The 16,958-nt window shown below is 31.6% G+C and overlaps 2 protein-coding genes across 2 annotated transcripts; both read left to right on the top strand.

The window, feature by feature from the left end:
* Positions 1 to 1,496: 1,496 nt before the first annotated feature.
* On the top strand, positions 1,497 to 2,994 carry LOC107399089 (putative gustatory receptor 28b). Its single transcript, XM_015984769.2, has 5 exons — positions 1,497 to 1,755; positions 1,804 to 2,277; positions 2,327 to 2,667; positions 2,715 to 2,804; positions 2,850 to 2,994. The coding sequence occupies exons 1-5, from the start codon at positions 1,527 to 1,529 to the stop codon at positions 2,916 to 2,918; spliced, it is 1,203 nt and encodes a 400-aa protein (XP_015840255.1). The 5' UTR covers positions 1,497 to 1,526; the 3' UTR covers positions 2,919 to 2,994.
* Positions 2,995 to 13,793: 10,799 nt separating this feature from the next.
* Positions 13,794 to 16,255, top strand: LOC107399082 (uncharacterized). Its single transcript, XM_015984763.2, has 5 exons — positions 13,794 to 14,755; positions 14,803 to 15,071; positions 15,119 to 15,187; positions 15,236 to 15,325; positions 15,378 to 16,255. Exons 1-5 carry the CDS (start codon positions 14,266 to 14,268, stop codon positions 15,447 to 15,449), a joined length of 990 nt encoding a protein of 329 aa, XP_015840249.1. The 5' UTR covers positions 13,794 to 14,265; the 3' UTR covers positions 15,450 to 16,255.
* Positions 16,256 to 16,958: the final 703 nt, after the last annotated feature.

Here is a 16,958-nt window from a genome sequence, read left to right as displayed (position 1 = left end):
TCGTTATTTTCTATATGATTTGTTTCCTTGTAGTGAAATACATGTACCTACAGTTCACAAAATAAGTTTTCTGTTTTCAGTAGTAATGCTGCATTGCCATCGAAAACAGATCATTGTGCTTAAAAAATAACATTCCCTTTTGTTTAAATAACCAGTTAGTCAGGAATAAAGGAAACTTGTTGGATATTGTGCCAAGAAAACAATTATTTGAACATTTCTACCAGTTTTAAATCTAAAATATAAACATACCTGTTGCTTATCCCTCCTAACTACCTGCTCATGTGGGAGCCAATTCGACCTTCACTTAGAAACCGATTCGATCAACACCTTTAGAGAATGATACTTATTACGGGAACCAATTCGGCCACGACCGAGCATTTGATGTGTCATTTTTAGTTCTTGAATTATTGGAAAAAGACGAAAATTTGTAATTTTGGTTTTTATTTTTTCAAGCGAAAACCAAAAGAAATAGAGGTTTTTAAATTGGACGCTCTTCACGCACTTTTTCCGAAGGAATTGTATTTTCGAAGGCGTTCCTGATGTCAGAGTTACAACACTCAAATTTGGTTTTTCTTATGGAAGCCATATTCGCTTTATGTATTTTTGAAAAGAGTTTTTACTCCCGATTACAACGATGATATGATCGAATCTTACATCCTGATCAAAATAGAGAAAAATATTGTTGCTTGCAAATTAGGATTAATTTATAAATGCTTTGAAAACGGTCATAAGTCATAACAAAACGGCATAACAAAATTACTTTCTTAAATTCTGTTACCAAAGCTTTTATAAATTTTAAAATGTTATTTGTAAGTAAAAATATTCTCCTCTGATAGAAAAACATTATTTTTTGCTTTCTAGTGCATCTTTTAAGTAAAAGCTTTTTTCTAAAAAAACATTTTTTTTTAAAAGGCACTCTTTGTAAAAACGCTTTTCTCTTAATTTTAATCAGCATGTAAGAAGAAATCAAATCATGTGATACATCATTCTAATCAAAAACTTTTCAAAAATAAATCTATCAAATGCGGTGTCTATAAAAAAATCATATTTTAGTGTTGTAACTCTGACATCATGACGAACACCTTGGAAAAGGCAATGGTAGGTTTAGATTTCTTGTAAAAACGTGCCTGAAAAATGTTCTCCTTAAAAACGTCTAGTTCTTTTAGTATTTGCTTAAAAAAATATAAACAAAAATTACAAACTTTTGATTTTTTTCAATAATTCAAAAACTAAAAATATCAATTTTTTTTCATAAAAATGAGCAACTTTGCCCTAATTTAACCGACCTCGTCTCTTGTAATAACCGAGATTCCCTTGGTGATATATCTCTAACAATAAAATGTTTATTTGTTGATTAGTTGGATGACAAATTATTTTCGCACTATATTACAAAACACACCAAGGAACATGGTATACGTTCTTAATTCTTGCTCAGAATATTTTTCAAATCGAAACTGATATTTAACCCCACCTAGCCCATTAATTTTAAAGACATTGTGCATACAATAATTACATCCCTATTAAAAATGTATACTGTAATTTCCCCCCAACTCCATTACACAAACCCCAATTCGTTCAAAATGCTTCGAAGTATAACAACAAACCGATCTCTTTTTCACACCCTTTCCCCTCTCATCAACCCGGCTCGAATTCTAGGCCTGTGCCCCATCACCTACACTAAACAAAAAAATTTCGTCACAATCAGGTGGTCTTGGAAGATTTATATGGCCAACTGTGCTACGGCTCTGACTTTAGGTACGTTTAAAAATTCCCAAAATAAAATACAAAAAAATTATTTTTCAGTTTGTTGGGGATTTTGGGGCTTCGTCCACGACATGGAAATTGCCTCCTTTGTGTCCTTGGGGTTTACCGGAAGTGTCGATGTAGTGATTTCCTCGTTCGATATTAGTGATGTGCTTTTAAGTTGCCTTTATTTCATCGTTTCGATGCCGTTTAAGTGCGCAAAATTATCGATTGTTTTCCATAATCTTAATAAAGTGGATGCGATTATTACGCCAGTGTTTTGTGATCGATTTTACTCAAATTTGGTTTGGTTTTCAAGATGTTGGTTTGTGTTTTTACCAGTACTTTACACTCTTGATGTTTTTATGTGGGGTAATACTTCCTGGCTAGGTGTTAACAATTATTTCGCTTATTATGTTTCTTATTCGATCGTTGTTTTGCACGAATTACAGTACTATCAAGTTGTTAAAATGGCCCAACTTCGTGTTTCAGGGATAAATAAAACTGTCAAAGAAAATATAAAAAAGGACACTAGTAATTTTTTAAGTTTGTTTTTTTCAATAAACTGATTTTATTTTTTCAGGTAGAATCAAACTTGAATTTATTTTTGACTTAATTCATTGTTACAATAACACAACTGACGCTATTGAAACAATAAATTCAAGTTTCAACAAAACTGTAACATTAATGTTATTCAGCTGTTATGTCCATTTGGTCACTTGTCCGTACCAACTTTTTGTAATGATAACAAGTAACGAGACAAGCATTTTGAATTATGTTTATTGTTTATGGGTTTTATTGCAAATTTTTCGATTGGTTTTAGTAGTAGAAGTTTGTCACAACTGTGAAGAAGAAATTCAAAATACTCGAATTTTAGTTTCGCAGTTGTTGAATTGTCGTTTAGATAAAAATGTAAAAAAGGAGGTGAGAATTGAAAAGTGTGTTGTTTCATTGCTTAATACGTGTTAAAGGCAAATACGTTTCTGTTCCTAATGGTGAAGAAAAAAATCAAGTTTTCGGCTTATGGATTGCCCAAAGTTGGACGACATCTTCTGCTCTCAGTAAGCTTTAATTTTATTGATTGATTTCTTATTTTGTTTTTCGAGGTTGCGAGTTCGATTGGTGGATACTGGATGATTCTATTGCAGTTTAGCTCAAGAACAAGCAAAATATGAGTTTGTTGACACCACTCACTTCTTAATGAAATGTATAAAAGTCTACTATACTATAAATAAAAGTAAATAAATATAAATAGCGCCTAGAGGAACAAAAGGAATCAGTTGAACTAAAAAAATGCTTTGGCGTGAATAGAATTTATTTATTTATAATTTATTTTATAAAGACGGCTGTGGTTAAAAGAAACATAATTTTTATAAATCAATTATAAAATTAATTATATAATTTTTTTATAAAGTCAAATGTTAAGCAAAAAGCCAAAGTTTTTTTTTTAATTTTTTTAAATTAATTAATAATTAAATAAGCACAAGTATTACAGGGTGGTTCAGCTCAGCTCCTGTCTTCTGTAGCTCAGTTATTAGTAAAGTTGAACTTTTGATCTTTTCTAGATGTTATTTTTACTCTAGGACGTATTTCAAGAAAATATTTTTGATTATACAGAGTGTCCCAAAAAAGTATATCATAATAATATTTTTTAATGGCATGGTATGATTTTTTAATTCTCATTAGGATGCCTTTTTAGCTTCTTACATGTCCTTAAAGTTTTTTAAATCGGTTCAAGTTCAGGTTTTACACCTTTAGTTTTTAAAATAAAAAAAAATAGAAACGGTGCTTTCTTGATGACATTATAAGCGTTTCTATGGAACTGTTTGCAGTAGATTGACATGGACTTTTTAAAACTGAACAGTTTTAAATACATAAATACAATACAATGTTGTTACTGTTATGTGTGCTATGTAATGTTCAGCGAAATAAATTCTTCACCATACAGGGTGAATCACTGATATGGTCGTGCTCAATTGCACTTACACTGTCGAAGATATCGAAATGAATCAAGTGGCACTACAAATGGGAAGTCAAAGTGTATGTTTAAAGTTTAAGTGTATGTTTAAATTAATTACAAATTATTAATAATACATTTTTGTCATTACTGTTTTTTCAATTATTTGTATGCACTTATCACAACAGTGATAGAAAATAAATAAAAAACAAATAGGGTATTTGAATTGGTGTTAAGTTAAAAAAAATGTAGGCTAAAAAAGATACCTTTTCACTTTCAGATACTGAGAAATGCACAAACGCATCCATTGTAAAACATAGTGTTGACAATATAAATCGTCAGGAGCCGTTGTAAAATGCGAATCATCATGACCTTCAGCAATTCCACGTATTTTTTGATTGAGTAGAAATACTTGTAAATTAATTTGTTGGCTGAAGTTGAACATGTGAAAGAGTAGACAAACAGATGCCCAAGCTGTTATCGATTGACCGTAATAGACGGATTATTTTATACGGAACACTGTATATAATGCTCTTACGTAACTAATAAGCATCATCGTGCTTCCGTACTTTATCATCAATTCCTTACTGAAGTTGTGGTTACATGTACCACATGTATTACATGTATCCACATCAATTATGAAGCTGCTCAAGTACAAGATGAAGTAAACTTTAATAAAATTTTTCATAATTTTGTGATATCCGAGATTTATGAAAATTTTTTTGATGCAATGGTGAGGTAAGTTTTTAAAAATTGATAATTGCTGCACGCTTCTTTTCTCTATAACGGAAAAATTACAAAAACTGTTTATTCTGAGAGATATTAGTTGCTTAACTATGTAAAATGTATTATCAATAAACAACAAATTATGTCATTAAGAAAATTGCTGATGGTTTGTTTTTATGTAAGTAAGTTCATTTCAAGACTAAAATATTAAACTCGATTAAAAATGTAAAAAAATTGTTTAATTTTCTGCAGTTAATACACTTCCCAAATAAATAGCAAGAATAAGTATAATGCCAAAAGTATGTGTTAGTTTGTGTGTTTATTTTTTTCGTTGTTTTATTATAAACAATAGTTGTTTTATAAACATAAATCTATGATTGATAATAAAATAACGATGAATAATTTTTTGCATTCTAAAAGATTGTTAGCGACCAGTTTAGAAATTTCTGAATATTGGTGGATGCGCCGGGCTAAACACAGTTTTAGAATTTTAGAATTGTTAATTGTTTGTACTACTTATTTCCATGTTTCTACAATAAGAAGAATTTTTTAAACAATAATTACGTTGTTATTTAGCCAAAATAACCATTTATAACATTTTTCGGAACAGCTTTTGAGAATATTTGAGAGCGCCAACATCGTATTTTACCGAATATTATTTTAAATAAGATTGATAAAATTGTAAAATAATTATTAGTGATTAGATCTTTCATTGAAAGTATAAATTAAGTTAACTATTACTTTTTTGAAGTGCACGAATAATTTATAACAGCTAATTTTGAGAGAAGATGCGACGTTTGCGTTTTTATAGTTTTGAAACAGCTAATAGGTAAATTTTATTAGCACTTTTCGCATTTTTCATGAGCTATAAAAAGGAAACTTGAGCTAAGGGCCAAATTTAGACGTCAGATTTAAAATCTACACTCCAAAAATATATAAAATCAACTGTTAAATTTGCAGCAACAGATAAAAAGTAAAAGTAAAATTTTATGTCACCAAACCACAAGTGAAAACGAATGGTTTATCATCCACGAGGTGAAATATCTGTACCGATTTACACGAAAATTAGTTGAATACAACATTTTATTTCTCAAATTAGACTCAATAAGGCATAAAATTGCTTTAAATTTAAATTTAATGCCAAACAGTTGTCAAAACTGCCTTATACACGAGAAAAACCGGAAATTTTGACAGTATCAAGGAATAAAGATTGTTATACCGGTCTATAATGAAATTCTTCTTTAAATAAAATTATTATTATTATTAGAAAAAGAATAAAGATTTAAACGTGCTGAATATGCAGTCTCCGTTTCTCGAGCTCCACTATGGGAATCTCAGTTATTATAAAGTACGAGTCGGTTAAATTAGGGCAAAGTTGCGTCTTTTTATGCTGAACAATTGTCTGAAAGAAAAGTTGATGTCATTTACTTATTTTTAGTTTTCGAATTATTGATAAAAATTAAAAAAATGTAATTTTCGTTTTTATTTTCTTAAGCAAAAACCAAAGGAACTAGATGTTTTTAAGTAGGACGTTCTTTTGGCACTACAAAAAAGACCCAAAATGTGGTGTATGGAAACGTCAAAATGAATCTTGAACAGAACTTTGCGGCAAAACCCAACAAGAAAGCTTGGATTTATCTAGGCAAAGTTAAACCGGATACGGATGAAGATGTCATAAGAAACTATATTTCAAGAAAACTCCCGGAAGCTGATGAGCTTATTGTAGAAAAATTAAATTCAGCTGGAAAGAATGAATCCTTCAAAATTGGGATTAATTTTGTTTTTAAAGACAATATCTCTTCAGCGGGAATCTGGCCGGTCGGTGTATTGATTAGAAGATTCCACTTTGGCAAGAAACCTTTTTTAGGGGAAACTGGCGAACCAACAAACGAGAATTCTCAAGCACCACTGGAAGGAACTTCTTAAACAATTCCAAGGTAAAGAAACATTCAAAAAAAAGTCACATAAGTCCTGATACCTACAATCTCCGGGTATATTACCAAAATGTAAGAGGACTACGGACTAAATTAAAATCCTGTCTGTTATCCTGTCTAAGTGCAAGTTATGATGTTATTATTCTCACAGAAACTTGGCTTCATCCGGGCATCAATGATAAAGAATTTATTGATATGCGATATGTTGTTTATCGTACAGACAGAGCTTCGAACAATAGTTACAAATCAATTGGTGGCGGTGTGCTAATTGCTGTGAATAAGAACTATGTGTCGTGCAAATTAAATATTGTTTCGAATATTGAAGATATCTGGGTGTCAGTACTTGTTGCGGAAAAATATTTCACATTTGGTGCAGTGTATCTTCCACCAGATGCAACAGTAGACGTTTATATTAAGCACACTGAAATCGTCAAAGATGTTATTACTAATAACTTGTCTAGTTTAATATATATTCTCGGCGATTACAATCTTCCAAATATCAAATGGATACAAGATGATGAAATTCCGGGTTACATACCCACATGTATTAAATCTGATAAAGAAACTATTATATTTGATGCATTTTTTAATTATGATCTTTGTCAGTTTAATGTTTTTGATAATCCCATTGGTCATGTACTTGACTTATGCTTTTCTAATAGTGATAGCATTATTATTGAAAGGCCCAATACAGTCATTGTCAAAGAGGATCTACATCATCCTCCTTATGAATTTGTGATTTACAGCTGTGATGAAACCTCTAATTATTTCTGTGACATTTATTACGATTTTAGAAACTGTGATTATCTACTTGTTAATAATTTTGTATCCTCTATTGATTGGTTTTTTATTGATAATTTATATGATATTAATGCTAGTGTAGAATTGTTTTATAATTATTTATATTATATATGTGATATTTTTGTACACACAAAACGTAGACGTAAAAATAACTTTCCAATATGGTTTAATGATGAGGCTAGGCGCTTAGTAATTCTAAAAAAGTCATTACATCGTGAGTATAAACTGAGTAATGATCCTAATATCTACGCTACATTTGCAAAGGTTAGGAAACAGTGTAAAGATGAAATAAACAGTTGCTACAACAGTTATATTGGACAGACAGAAGATCAAATAACTTCTGATCCAAAGCATTTTTGGAAATTCATAAATCACTTAAAAAGTAGTAATGATCTCCCTAATATAATGTTTTTCAGAGGTCAGTCTGTCATGGGTGTTAGCAATATTTCTAATACATTTGCGATTTATTTTGCCTCAATATACAAAGACTGCCAAGTTTCACTTACTGGTACAAATTACTTCAATATTACTAAAGACAGTGTAGATATAAATAATATTTTTATATCTGAAAACACTGTACATAAAGAACTTTGCAGTCTAAACAACAGGAAAGGAGCAGGACCTGATGGGCTCCCTCCTCTGTTCTACAGAAACTGTGCTAACTCCCTTGCAGAGCCTTTGACTCACATTTTTCGTAATTCACTTGTATCTGGTATTTTTCCAAATTTATGGAAAATGTTCTAATGTTTTTAAGTCGGGTCTTAAGCACGAAATAGAGAACTATAGACCTATCAGTTTACTATCTGCCCCCGCCAAGTTATTTGAGAGCATTGTATCCAGTCAGTTGTTTTATCTATTTAAAAATGTTATTAGCCCATCGCAGCATGGATTCTTCACTGGCAGATCTACTCAGTCTAATCTTTTTGTGTTTGTTAATGACATATTAGACGCTTTCGAGTCCAGGTTTGAGGTGCATTGCGTCTACACCGACTTCAAGAAAGCGTTTGATTCGGTTAGCCACTCTGTATTATTACATAAGTTAAATTTATATGGTATAAGCGATCCATTTTTATCTTGGATCAGAAACTATCTTACTCATCGAACGCAAACTGTTTCAATAAAAGGCTTTAAATCTTTTGTCATTAAAGTAACCTCTGGTGTGCCTCAGGGCTCCATACTTGGCCCTTTACTTTTTAACATATTTATTAACGATGTTGGCAGTGTTATAAAATCTAAGTACCTATTGTATGCTGACGATCTAAAGATGTATAGGGTAATAAAATCTTATAAAGATATAAAGATTTTACAAGAAGATATCAAAGCTCTTGAAGGTTGGTGTAAAAGCAATGGCATGGAGTTTAACACCGATAAATGTAAGACAATGTGCTTTAGCCGTAAAATACATCCCAATAGACACTCATATATGCTAAATTCAATCGAATTAAATGAAATTAATTTTATAAAAGATCTTGGAGTCTTTTTGGATACAAAACTTTTATTTACATATCATTATGATTACATCCTATCTAAAAGCAGAAAAATGTTGGGGTGTATAAAAAGATGGACGGCTGATTTTCGCAATATTAGGTCAGTCACAATACTCTATAACTCTATGGTCCGTTCTATTCTTGAATATAGCTGCATCGTTTGGTCGCCTATATATATTACTTATACAGATAAATTAGAGGCTGTGCAGACTAGTTTTCTAAAATATGCTAAATACAAACTGTCTACTAATAATGTTATTTTGAATAGCTTAGATGATGTGTCATCCTATCTATCTATTATACCCCTAGAAAAAAGGCGTACGCTACATAAACTTTGTTTTATGTTTAAATTGGTTAACAGCCAATTAGATTTACCAGACATAATATGTAAAATTAATTTTAATGTATCATTGGTAAATGTTAGATGTCCGGAATTATTTTTTGTTTACAAGAATAAACACAATTATTCCTATAATTCACCACTTAATAGTTTATTCTTGGAAGCAAATAAATATGCCAGCAAAATAGTTTTTTTTGGTTCCTCCTTGTACAGATTTAGAGCAGATTGTGTTATGAATATGAAAGTGTAATTGTTTTTTTTTGCGTTACTTATGTTATTGTAAATGCTTCTTAGCGTCAATAAAGTTATTATTATTATTATTATTATTATTATTATTTTACAAGAAATCTCAAGCTGTCATTGCCTTTTCCAAGATATTCTTGATGTAAGAATTACAACACTCAACTTTGTTTTTTTATGGACACCATATTTGATACTTGTATTTTTGAAAATTTTTTTGTTCCTGATTACAACGATCACATGACATAATCGCATTTCACATGCGGATCAAATTTAAAAAAGCGCTTTTGCAAAAAGTGCTTTACAAAAAAAACGACAAAAAATTTGTTAAACAAACTAAATTTTAAAGGTTCTATTAAATATGCTAGCAGAATATTTATTAAAAATGACCAATTTTTGAAAAATCACTACGAAGTCGCCATTGAATATTTTCCGAGAAATTTGCTACAGTAAAACTCAAAATATCTTGCAGCTTTAGTAAATGGTCGATTTTTACTTGAAACTTGCAGAAAATGTACAGGGAGTAACAAAATGCAAAAAGTTGATTAACTAATTTTGTTCAAGTGAAACATCATGAATTTTTTACACGTATTCATAGCAATTTGCATAAGTTTTCTAATGGTATATGGTGTGCATAGAAAATTTAAAATGTTTTTTAAGATTTTTCAAAAAAAAAATATTATTAGGTACAAGAAAATTTGTTATCCTAGAATCTGATAAATCAAATGGTAATTTATTTTTGATATGTACTAACGTGATTAATTACATTAGTAATTTACTTATTACTTGATACATAAATGAATTTATAATAAAATAAATAAAAAAGAAAAACTACAAGATGTTCTGAGTTTTCTGTTGCAAATTTGTCTGAAAATGTTCATAGGCGACTTTGCATTAATTTTTCAAGAATTGGTCTTTTTTATAACGAAAATTTAAATAATTCCGAAATGGCAAGAGATAGAATAGTTTATATAAAGTTACATATTTTTTTGTGTAGATTCTAATTATTCAAAAATATGTAGTGTCCCATTTAAAAAAATATAACTTTAGTTCACCATCCTGTATATAACACTGTATATAATAAAAATATTTTTAATTTGTGAACTTTAAGTCGATCTATCAGATAATAAAAACAGCATGGCAACATTTCAAGTAACAAAAAAAAATAGACCGATTACGCACCCTTAGTTCACCCTGTATATAGATTCAGACGCATTAAATTTGTAGTAACCAATTTAACACGCATAATAATAAGATGAAGGAAAAACACTTTTTTGCCGACTAGTGTTCTTAAATCAACACACCTTTAGTCTGCTGCTGCAAAGAAAAAAGTGCAAAGTCCTTACGGTTCTGAATCTTGTTGACAAATAATAATTTTTGCATAATTTAGTTGAGTCAAATTTGATTAGGCTTCTAAGTTTGCAAATTAAATCACTTATTCTGGCAGTTTTTTGCGTTTAGTAGGTAGTTTTTAATTAACGTTTTAACTTATGAAAATTGTTTAGTTGTTCTTTTTAGAATACATTAATTATACCAAGCTTTTATTTAGTTTGTTTTGTTGTCTGTCTGTCTGTTTCATATTTTTGTATCCAAATTTGAATTTGAATTTCCCGTTGTCCTAATAAATTGAAATTTTGCATACTTACTTAATCTGTGTGACAATGCAATCCTATGGGTTAAATACCATCTAAAGGAATTAAATGGGGTTTTGAAGATTTAGGTTATGTTTACAAATAAGTTTTCGATGTGTACATACCGTAACTTATACCAACATTAACGGTATGTTGGTCATTGGAAAATATATTAATACCTATGTAACCGTTCGGGGGTCTGGCCTTGTCAAAATATTTAGTTTTGAGGTGATCGTCTAGAGATTGTTTGGAGGACCGCTACGTTGTCGTGTAGACTTGGAGATTCGTTATTTCAAGCACTGTGTGTCTGGGAAAAGAAAACGCAAAGAGTTCGACCCAAAATGTTTATTCACTAAATTTACAGTCATTGGTGATAGTATGCAACACGTTATACAATTCAGAAGTGAGTATAGACAACAAGTTAAACACTATACCTAGGCAACCAGCTAATCGAGTGTTGAATCTCGGAGAACTGAGCGGGAAATTTGAATGCAAAGTTGATTACTCGGACCCAACCTGGTGATTCTAGAAAGACGGTTGCAAGAGGGACTCCCAGAGGTTCCGACCACCGCGTGCTCTCCATTCCCTAACCTTGGGTATACATCTCTCCCCAAGCCCCGGGGGAAAAGCTAGGCTCTCTTTTAAATTGGCATGTTTTGTAGTTGGGCCATTGCACTCACTGGGACTGCCGAGGTCTTTTTCCCTAGTGTGATGGCAAGTTCCAAAGGGAGACAGAAAGATAGTTACTACTCAAACATGCAGCCAAATTAAGCCTTCGTAATCAACAGTTTGTTTTAATTAAGCAAAAGAGCTCTCGTCAAATTCAACACGTACATATCACGTGCTCCTAACTAAACTTAAGTATTTTTACAGTAAGCGAAAGTCTAGTAAAAATAAAATAAATGACATGAAAGGATTAAGTTTGCGCCCTGTGGAAAAGAATAATTAACGCTCTGTAAAAGAAAAGATTAATTAACGTTCTGAAAAATAAAAGATTAATTAACGCTCTGTAAAAGAAAGGATTAATTAACGCTCTGAAAAATAAAAGATTTAGATAAAGATCCTCCCCTGAGACTTCCAACCGTCGAAGATGGTGATCCTGGTGGTGTGACGAAGAGTTTGTCTCTTTGAGACCTGGAGGTTTCTCTCGAGGTACATTTCACCGTTTGGCGCTCAACCCGTCGCAGACAAAGAAGCTGCCATGGTGAAAAACCCCAACTGAAAGCTGAACCAATCTCATCTTTTGAAGAGGCGCTCAACCCGTCGGAGACTAAGAAGCTGCCTGAGATTTTCGTTCAACTCCAGGAGATTATTTCTCAAACAATCTTTCCAACCCGTCGGCGGGAGAGATTGATCGGCTTCGCGAGTTAGTTGGCTCAACCCGTCGCAGACAAAGAAGCTCAACAAAACTCGCGGCTGGTGCGCTCAACCCGTCGAAGACAAAGAAGCTGCACCTGAATTAAGTTGGTAACTGAATCAATCCTTTATTTGAAGTTGGCGCTCAACCCGTCGGAGACTAAGAAGCTGCCAAGGATTTACATCCAGCACCAGGAGTTACTCCAAACAGTCTTTCCGACCCGTCGGTGGAAAAAATGAGTTTGGAACGCAAAGCTAGTTGGCTCAACCCGTCGAAGACAAAGAAGCTCAACTACAGCAGTGAGACGAGTGCAAGCGTTGTCTCCGAAAAGACGTACAAACACTATCTGCTTTTCCTCTTCCAAGCGGCAACTATTTATAGGGGTTGCGTGACGTCACTGGATCTGTGGCCTACGTGACTAACAAGAAATATTGTTTAAAGTTGATAAACAATGCGTTAATATCTTCGAAGGATTGACAGGAAGTTTGCAAACGTCTCTGGGTGATGTCGAGATGTGATAGAATCGACGTATTTGTTCCTCAATCGCCAATTAATTAATAAAAGCGTTTCCACGTGGAATAAAAGAGCTTTCTTCGGGTTTATTCTGCTTGATTCTTGATAATTTTCTCGTGTCTTAAGCTGAATGAGGTTTGGAGTTGTATGTTGAATGAAGTTTGCAGGTTTGATTCAATCCGTGACGATTTTGTTTGATATAAAATGGGGATGAATCGAAATGTACCTCAAACGGTATCAAAGATCGGCGATTTCGGGCTTAGGGCTTCCTCTTGTGAATTTGATTTAGATTAGGTTTTTGCCTGGTTGGTAATGCAGAGAATTAACGATTTAATTAGGGTAAAACAATAGAACAGTCCGCCATCTGGAATCAGCTTTCTCCCTTTGGAATTTGAGGAATGTGGTGTTTTTCAGGCCCTCGCTACCTGCTCTTTTGTTTCACATCCGGTGGTTGGGTAAAATCGTCTCTTCGAGGGTCGAAAAGTGACGCAAAGAAGTTTCTCAACTTGTATTTTAAAACGTTGTAGGATTTTTGATGAAGAAAATAATTTAAATATTGAATGCTTGGCTCGTTAAATGGAAAAGAAAAAAAAAAGAGAAAAAAAAAAATGTGCCGAAATGTTGGTTGCATAAGGTGTAAAGGCCCGAATGGTCTCACCTAATCAATTCCATTACGTTTTATTACAAACAAGTGTCGTTATTTTTTTTAAATTCATTTATCTTGGACGACAGAGTATAGGCACAGAACAGAGGTAAAGCTTTCAATACAACAGCTGTTTTCTATCACATATCACCAAAACAAGTTTGCACAGATCAGCAAAATAATGGTATTACAATAATACGGCGAAACTAAATCTCGAAGAAAAAGACGTTAAGACTAAAAAGCAATAAATAAAAAAATTCTAAAAAATGTTCTTAAGAAAATTGTTTTTATTAAAAGATGCAATAAAATGTCAAAAATTATGTTTTTCTATAAGAGGAGAATATTTTTGCTTACAAATTAGGATTTTAAAATTTATAAAAGCTTTGGGAACGTTCATAACTCATAACAATACGGCATTACAGAATTACTTTCTTAAATTGAGCACTGTTTTCTAAAAAAACACTTTTTAATTTTTTTTTATTTTAAGACATGAGTATAGACGGATTAATAAATTGAAATTGATTCACCAAAGTTTACTTTACGATTGGATCTGAAAGTAACAAAACACTGATAAATAATAAACGAATTTTTACTGGTTGTTTCACCTCATTATCTTTGTCTATTGATTATAAAAAATGCATGACAAAGTTTCCCGCAATTACGGAAAATCATTTCCACATACACAATTTATGTATTCACAAAATGACAAATTACAAACCTGGTCAGAAAATTCATAAAAGTCTGGGCCCTATTTTTAAAATGTCACAAATTATGGGACTGTGTCCTGTTATTTACCACAAACATGAAAACGCATTCAAATGGTCCTGGAAATTATATATTACCTCCCTTGTGATAATTACAATTTTAGGTGAGTATATTTTTTTTTACTTTTTATGAAATTTTTTATAGCATGTTGGTCGTTTTGGGGCTTCGTACGTGACATGCAAGTGGCTTCCTTCACAGCCTTGGGCTTCAGAGGCACTGCTGATTTTGTGATTGCTTGCTTCGATGTCAATGATGTGATTGTTAGTGCGATTTTTTTCGTCACTTCCACACCTTTCAAATTTAAGCATTTTGTGCAAATCGTCGAGAATTTTGACCGAATTGACGCTCGCATCTCTCCAATCTTGGTGGAACAGATTCGAAAAAGGAGCAATATTTTTGTAAAAGTCTTGGTAACTTTTTTGCCAACTTTATACGTCCTTGATCTGTTTATGTGGGGGAAAAACAACTGGGAGGGATTAAATAATTATTTTGCTTTTTACATAATGTACAGCATTGTTGTCGTTCACGAATTGCAGTATTGGCATATCATGACTATGATGTATGCCCGTATTTTGGGGCTCAATAAAACTTTGAGAGATTACTTTAAAAATAAAACAGGTTTGTTCAAACAAATTGTTAATTTTTTAAAAAATAATAATTTCTAGGATTCTGCGAACATGAAATATTAGTGGTCACCCAAAGTTTTAATTCGATCAATGATTCGGTGGAAGAAATTAATAAATGTTTTAGTTACAGTACGACTACAATTATTTTCAGCTGTTATATTCATTTAGTAATAAGTCCGTACCAACTTTTTGTGGTAGTCTCAAGCACTGAAACTTCTCTATTTAACTATGTGTATTTACTGTGGATCTCTTTACACATTATGAGAGTTTTAACAATTGTCGAAGTTTGTCAGAAATGTGAAAATGAGGTTTGGTTTCATTTTTTGATATTTCATATTTTGCCATTTTTTTACAGAACCGAAAAACTAGAAGTTTAGTTTATCAATTATTACTTTGTAAATTAAACGAAAAAGTCAAAAACATGGTAGACATTCAAATGTGATTGTAAATTGGTGTATGTTTGATTTTTTAGGTTAGAGTACTTTTCTTTTTGGTAACAACTAGAAAAATCTTGTTTTCTGCATATGCTTTGCCGAAAATTAACAGAAGACTTATCATTTCCGTTAGTATTGTTCAATATTATTCGTATTGTTAATTCGTTGTAATTTTTTTAGATTCTTAGTTCTATCAGTACTTACTGGATGATTTTGATGCAATCCACTTCCAGAACAATACAAGTGGTGTAACTACAACGTGTTTTTAAATGATTCTCATCTAGTCGTCTGTAAATTTCTCAAGTACAATCAGAAAATGCCGCTTCATGGAATTAGGCATTTATTGTAGACATCGAATATTATTAGGTACCATTCTCCATTTATTAAGTCTCGAATTTGGAAATAAGCTTCGATAATAAAAGTGTTTTCTTCCATAGTATAACAATTTAGTTGCATTTTAACGAAATATTTAAAAGAAATTAATTGAATTTCACAACTGACAGATTTGACATTTATTGACAGATAATTCAATTGAGTAGAGCGGCACATTTTTTTACATGAAAACCAATTTCAAAGCTAACTAGATGAGAATCATTTAAAAACACATTGTACATTAGGTACTGTATCTACTTGACAAAATATTTTTTTATACACAAGACAATTGTATAGACACTGTAAAACTGTAAATTTAGTTGAATTAGTTTTTTTAAAAAAAGTGAATACAATTGTAAAAACTTTTTTCAAATTACCTGCACTTTAAATGAAATCAAGCTTTTGTAGATTTTCAGTTTGATACAAAATTGAGAAAATTCCTAGTTTTTGTTTACTTTAATTGTTTGTATTGTTAAAGTTAGATAATTTCCCGATAATTAATGCATTTTTATTGATCTAAACCGTTTCTTTTTTGCTTATTCCCAAAAAACAAACTTGTATTCTAATTATGGGGCAATTTCTCTACACAGAGAGTTTTGTGCTTGTGTTCCATTACTATTTTATACGAGTCTGAGAAGTAAAACCTACATAAAAGACAAAAAATGTGACAAAAATCGAACCCAACACTCAAGAGGACAAACTGAAGAAGTGACTTGGTTCATCTGGTTCAGGAAAAAAATACAATACAAATGGTTCCCCGTCACATTCCACGAATGGTTACCTATTTATTGCCCTGAAGAAGCCCCCAAAACGGTGACAAAACGTCGACAATAAATTATATACCAAAATAAGCTTGTCTGCCTTATTTTAGAAACGGTTCTCTAGGAAATAACTCCCAGTGTAACCACTTCTACAAATTGTGATTTTTTGATGACTTTTATTTTTTTTTAGATTCAAACAGCTACTAAAGTCTGATAATAAATATAAAAATAATTATTGATCATTGTTTTCGGGAGCAATTACTTAGTGTGAAACATAAACCTAATGAAAAATAATTAAAACTGAAGGAGTTAACAAAATTAGTTTGTAGCCCCAGATTTTTAAGACTAGGAATTTTTCACAATTTTTCTCGTAATCTATGCAACAACGTAGCACTGAGTTGGTGCGCTAGTTTTTAAGCAGCCTGTATGAACACATACTGCGAGTGTGTAATTGTCGCTTAATTATTAATTAATTATGGATATTATTAATTATTCTCTTCAAACTAACATTTACTCAATTTAGCTCCAAACGATTGATTTATATTTTTTATAGATTTTCGACTCTGTCTAGTATCAGGTTCAATCACTTCAATCTATACAGCGTGATTCTTAAATAAACCGACAAAGT

Source organism: Tribolium castaneum, chromosome 7, assembly GCF_031307605.1.
Source record: "Tribolium castaneum strain GA2 chromosome 7, icTriCast1.1, whole genome shotgun sequence".
NCBI classification, from domain to species: domain Eukaryota; kingdom Metazoa; phylum Arthropoda; class Insecta; order Coleoptera; family Tenebrionidae; genus Tribolium; species Tribolium castaneum.
The sequence above is the reverse complement of the archived record's forward strand: the minus strand, read 5'-3'. Positions and strand labels throughout refer to the sequence as shown.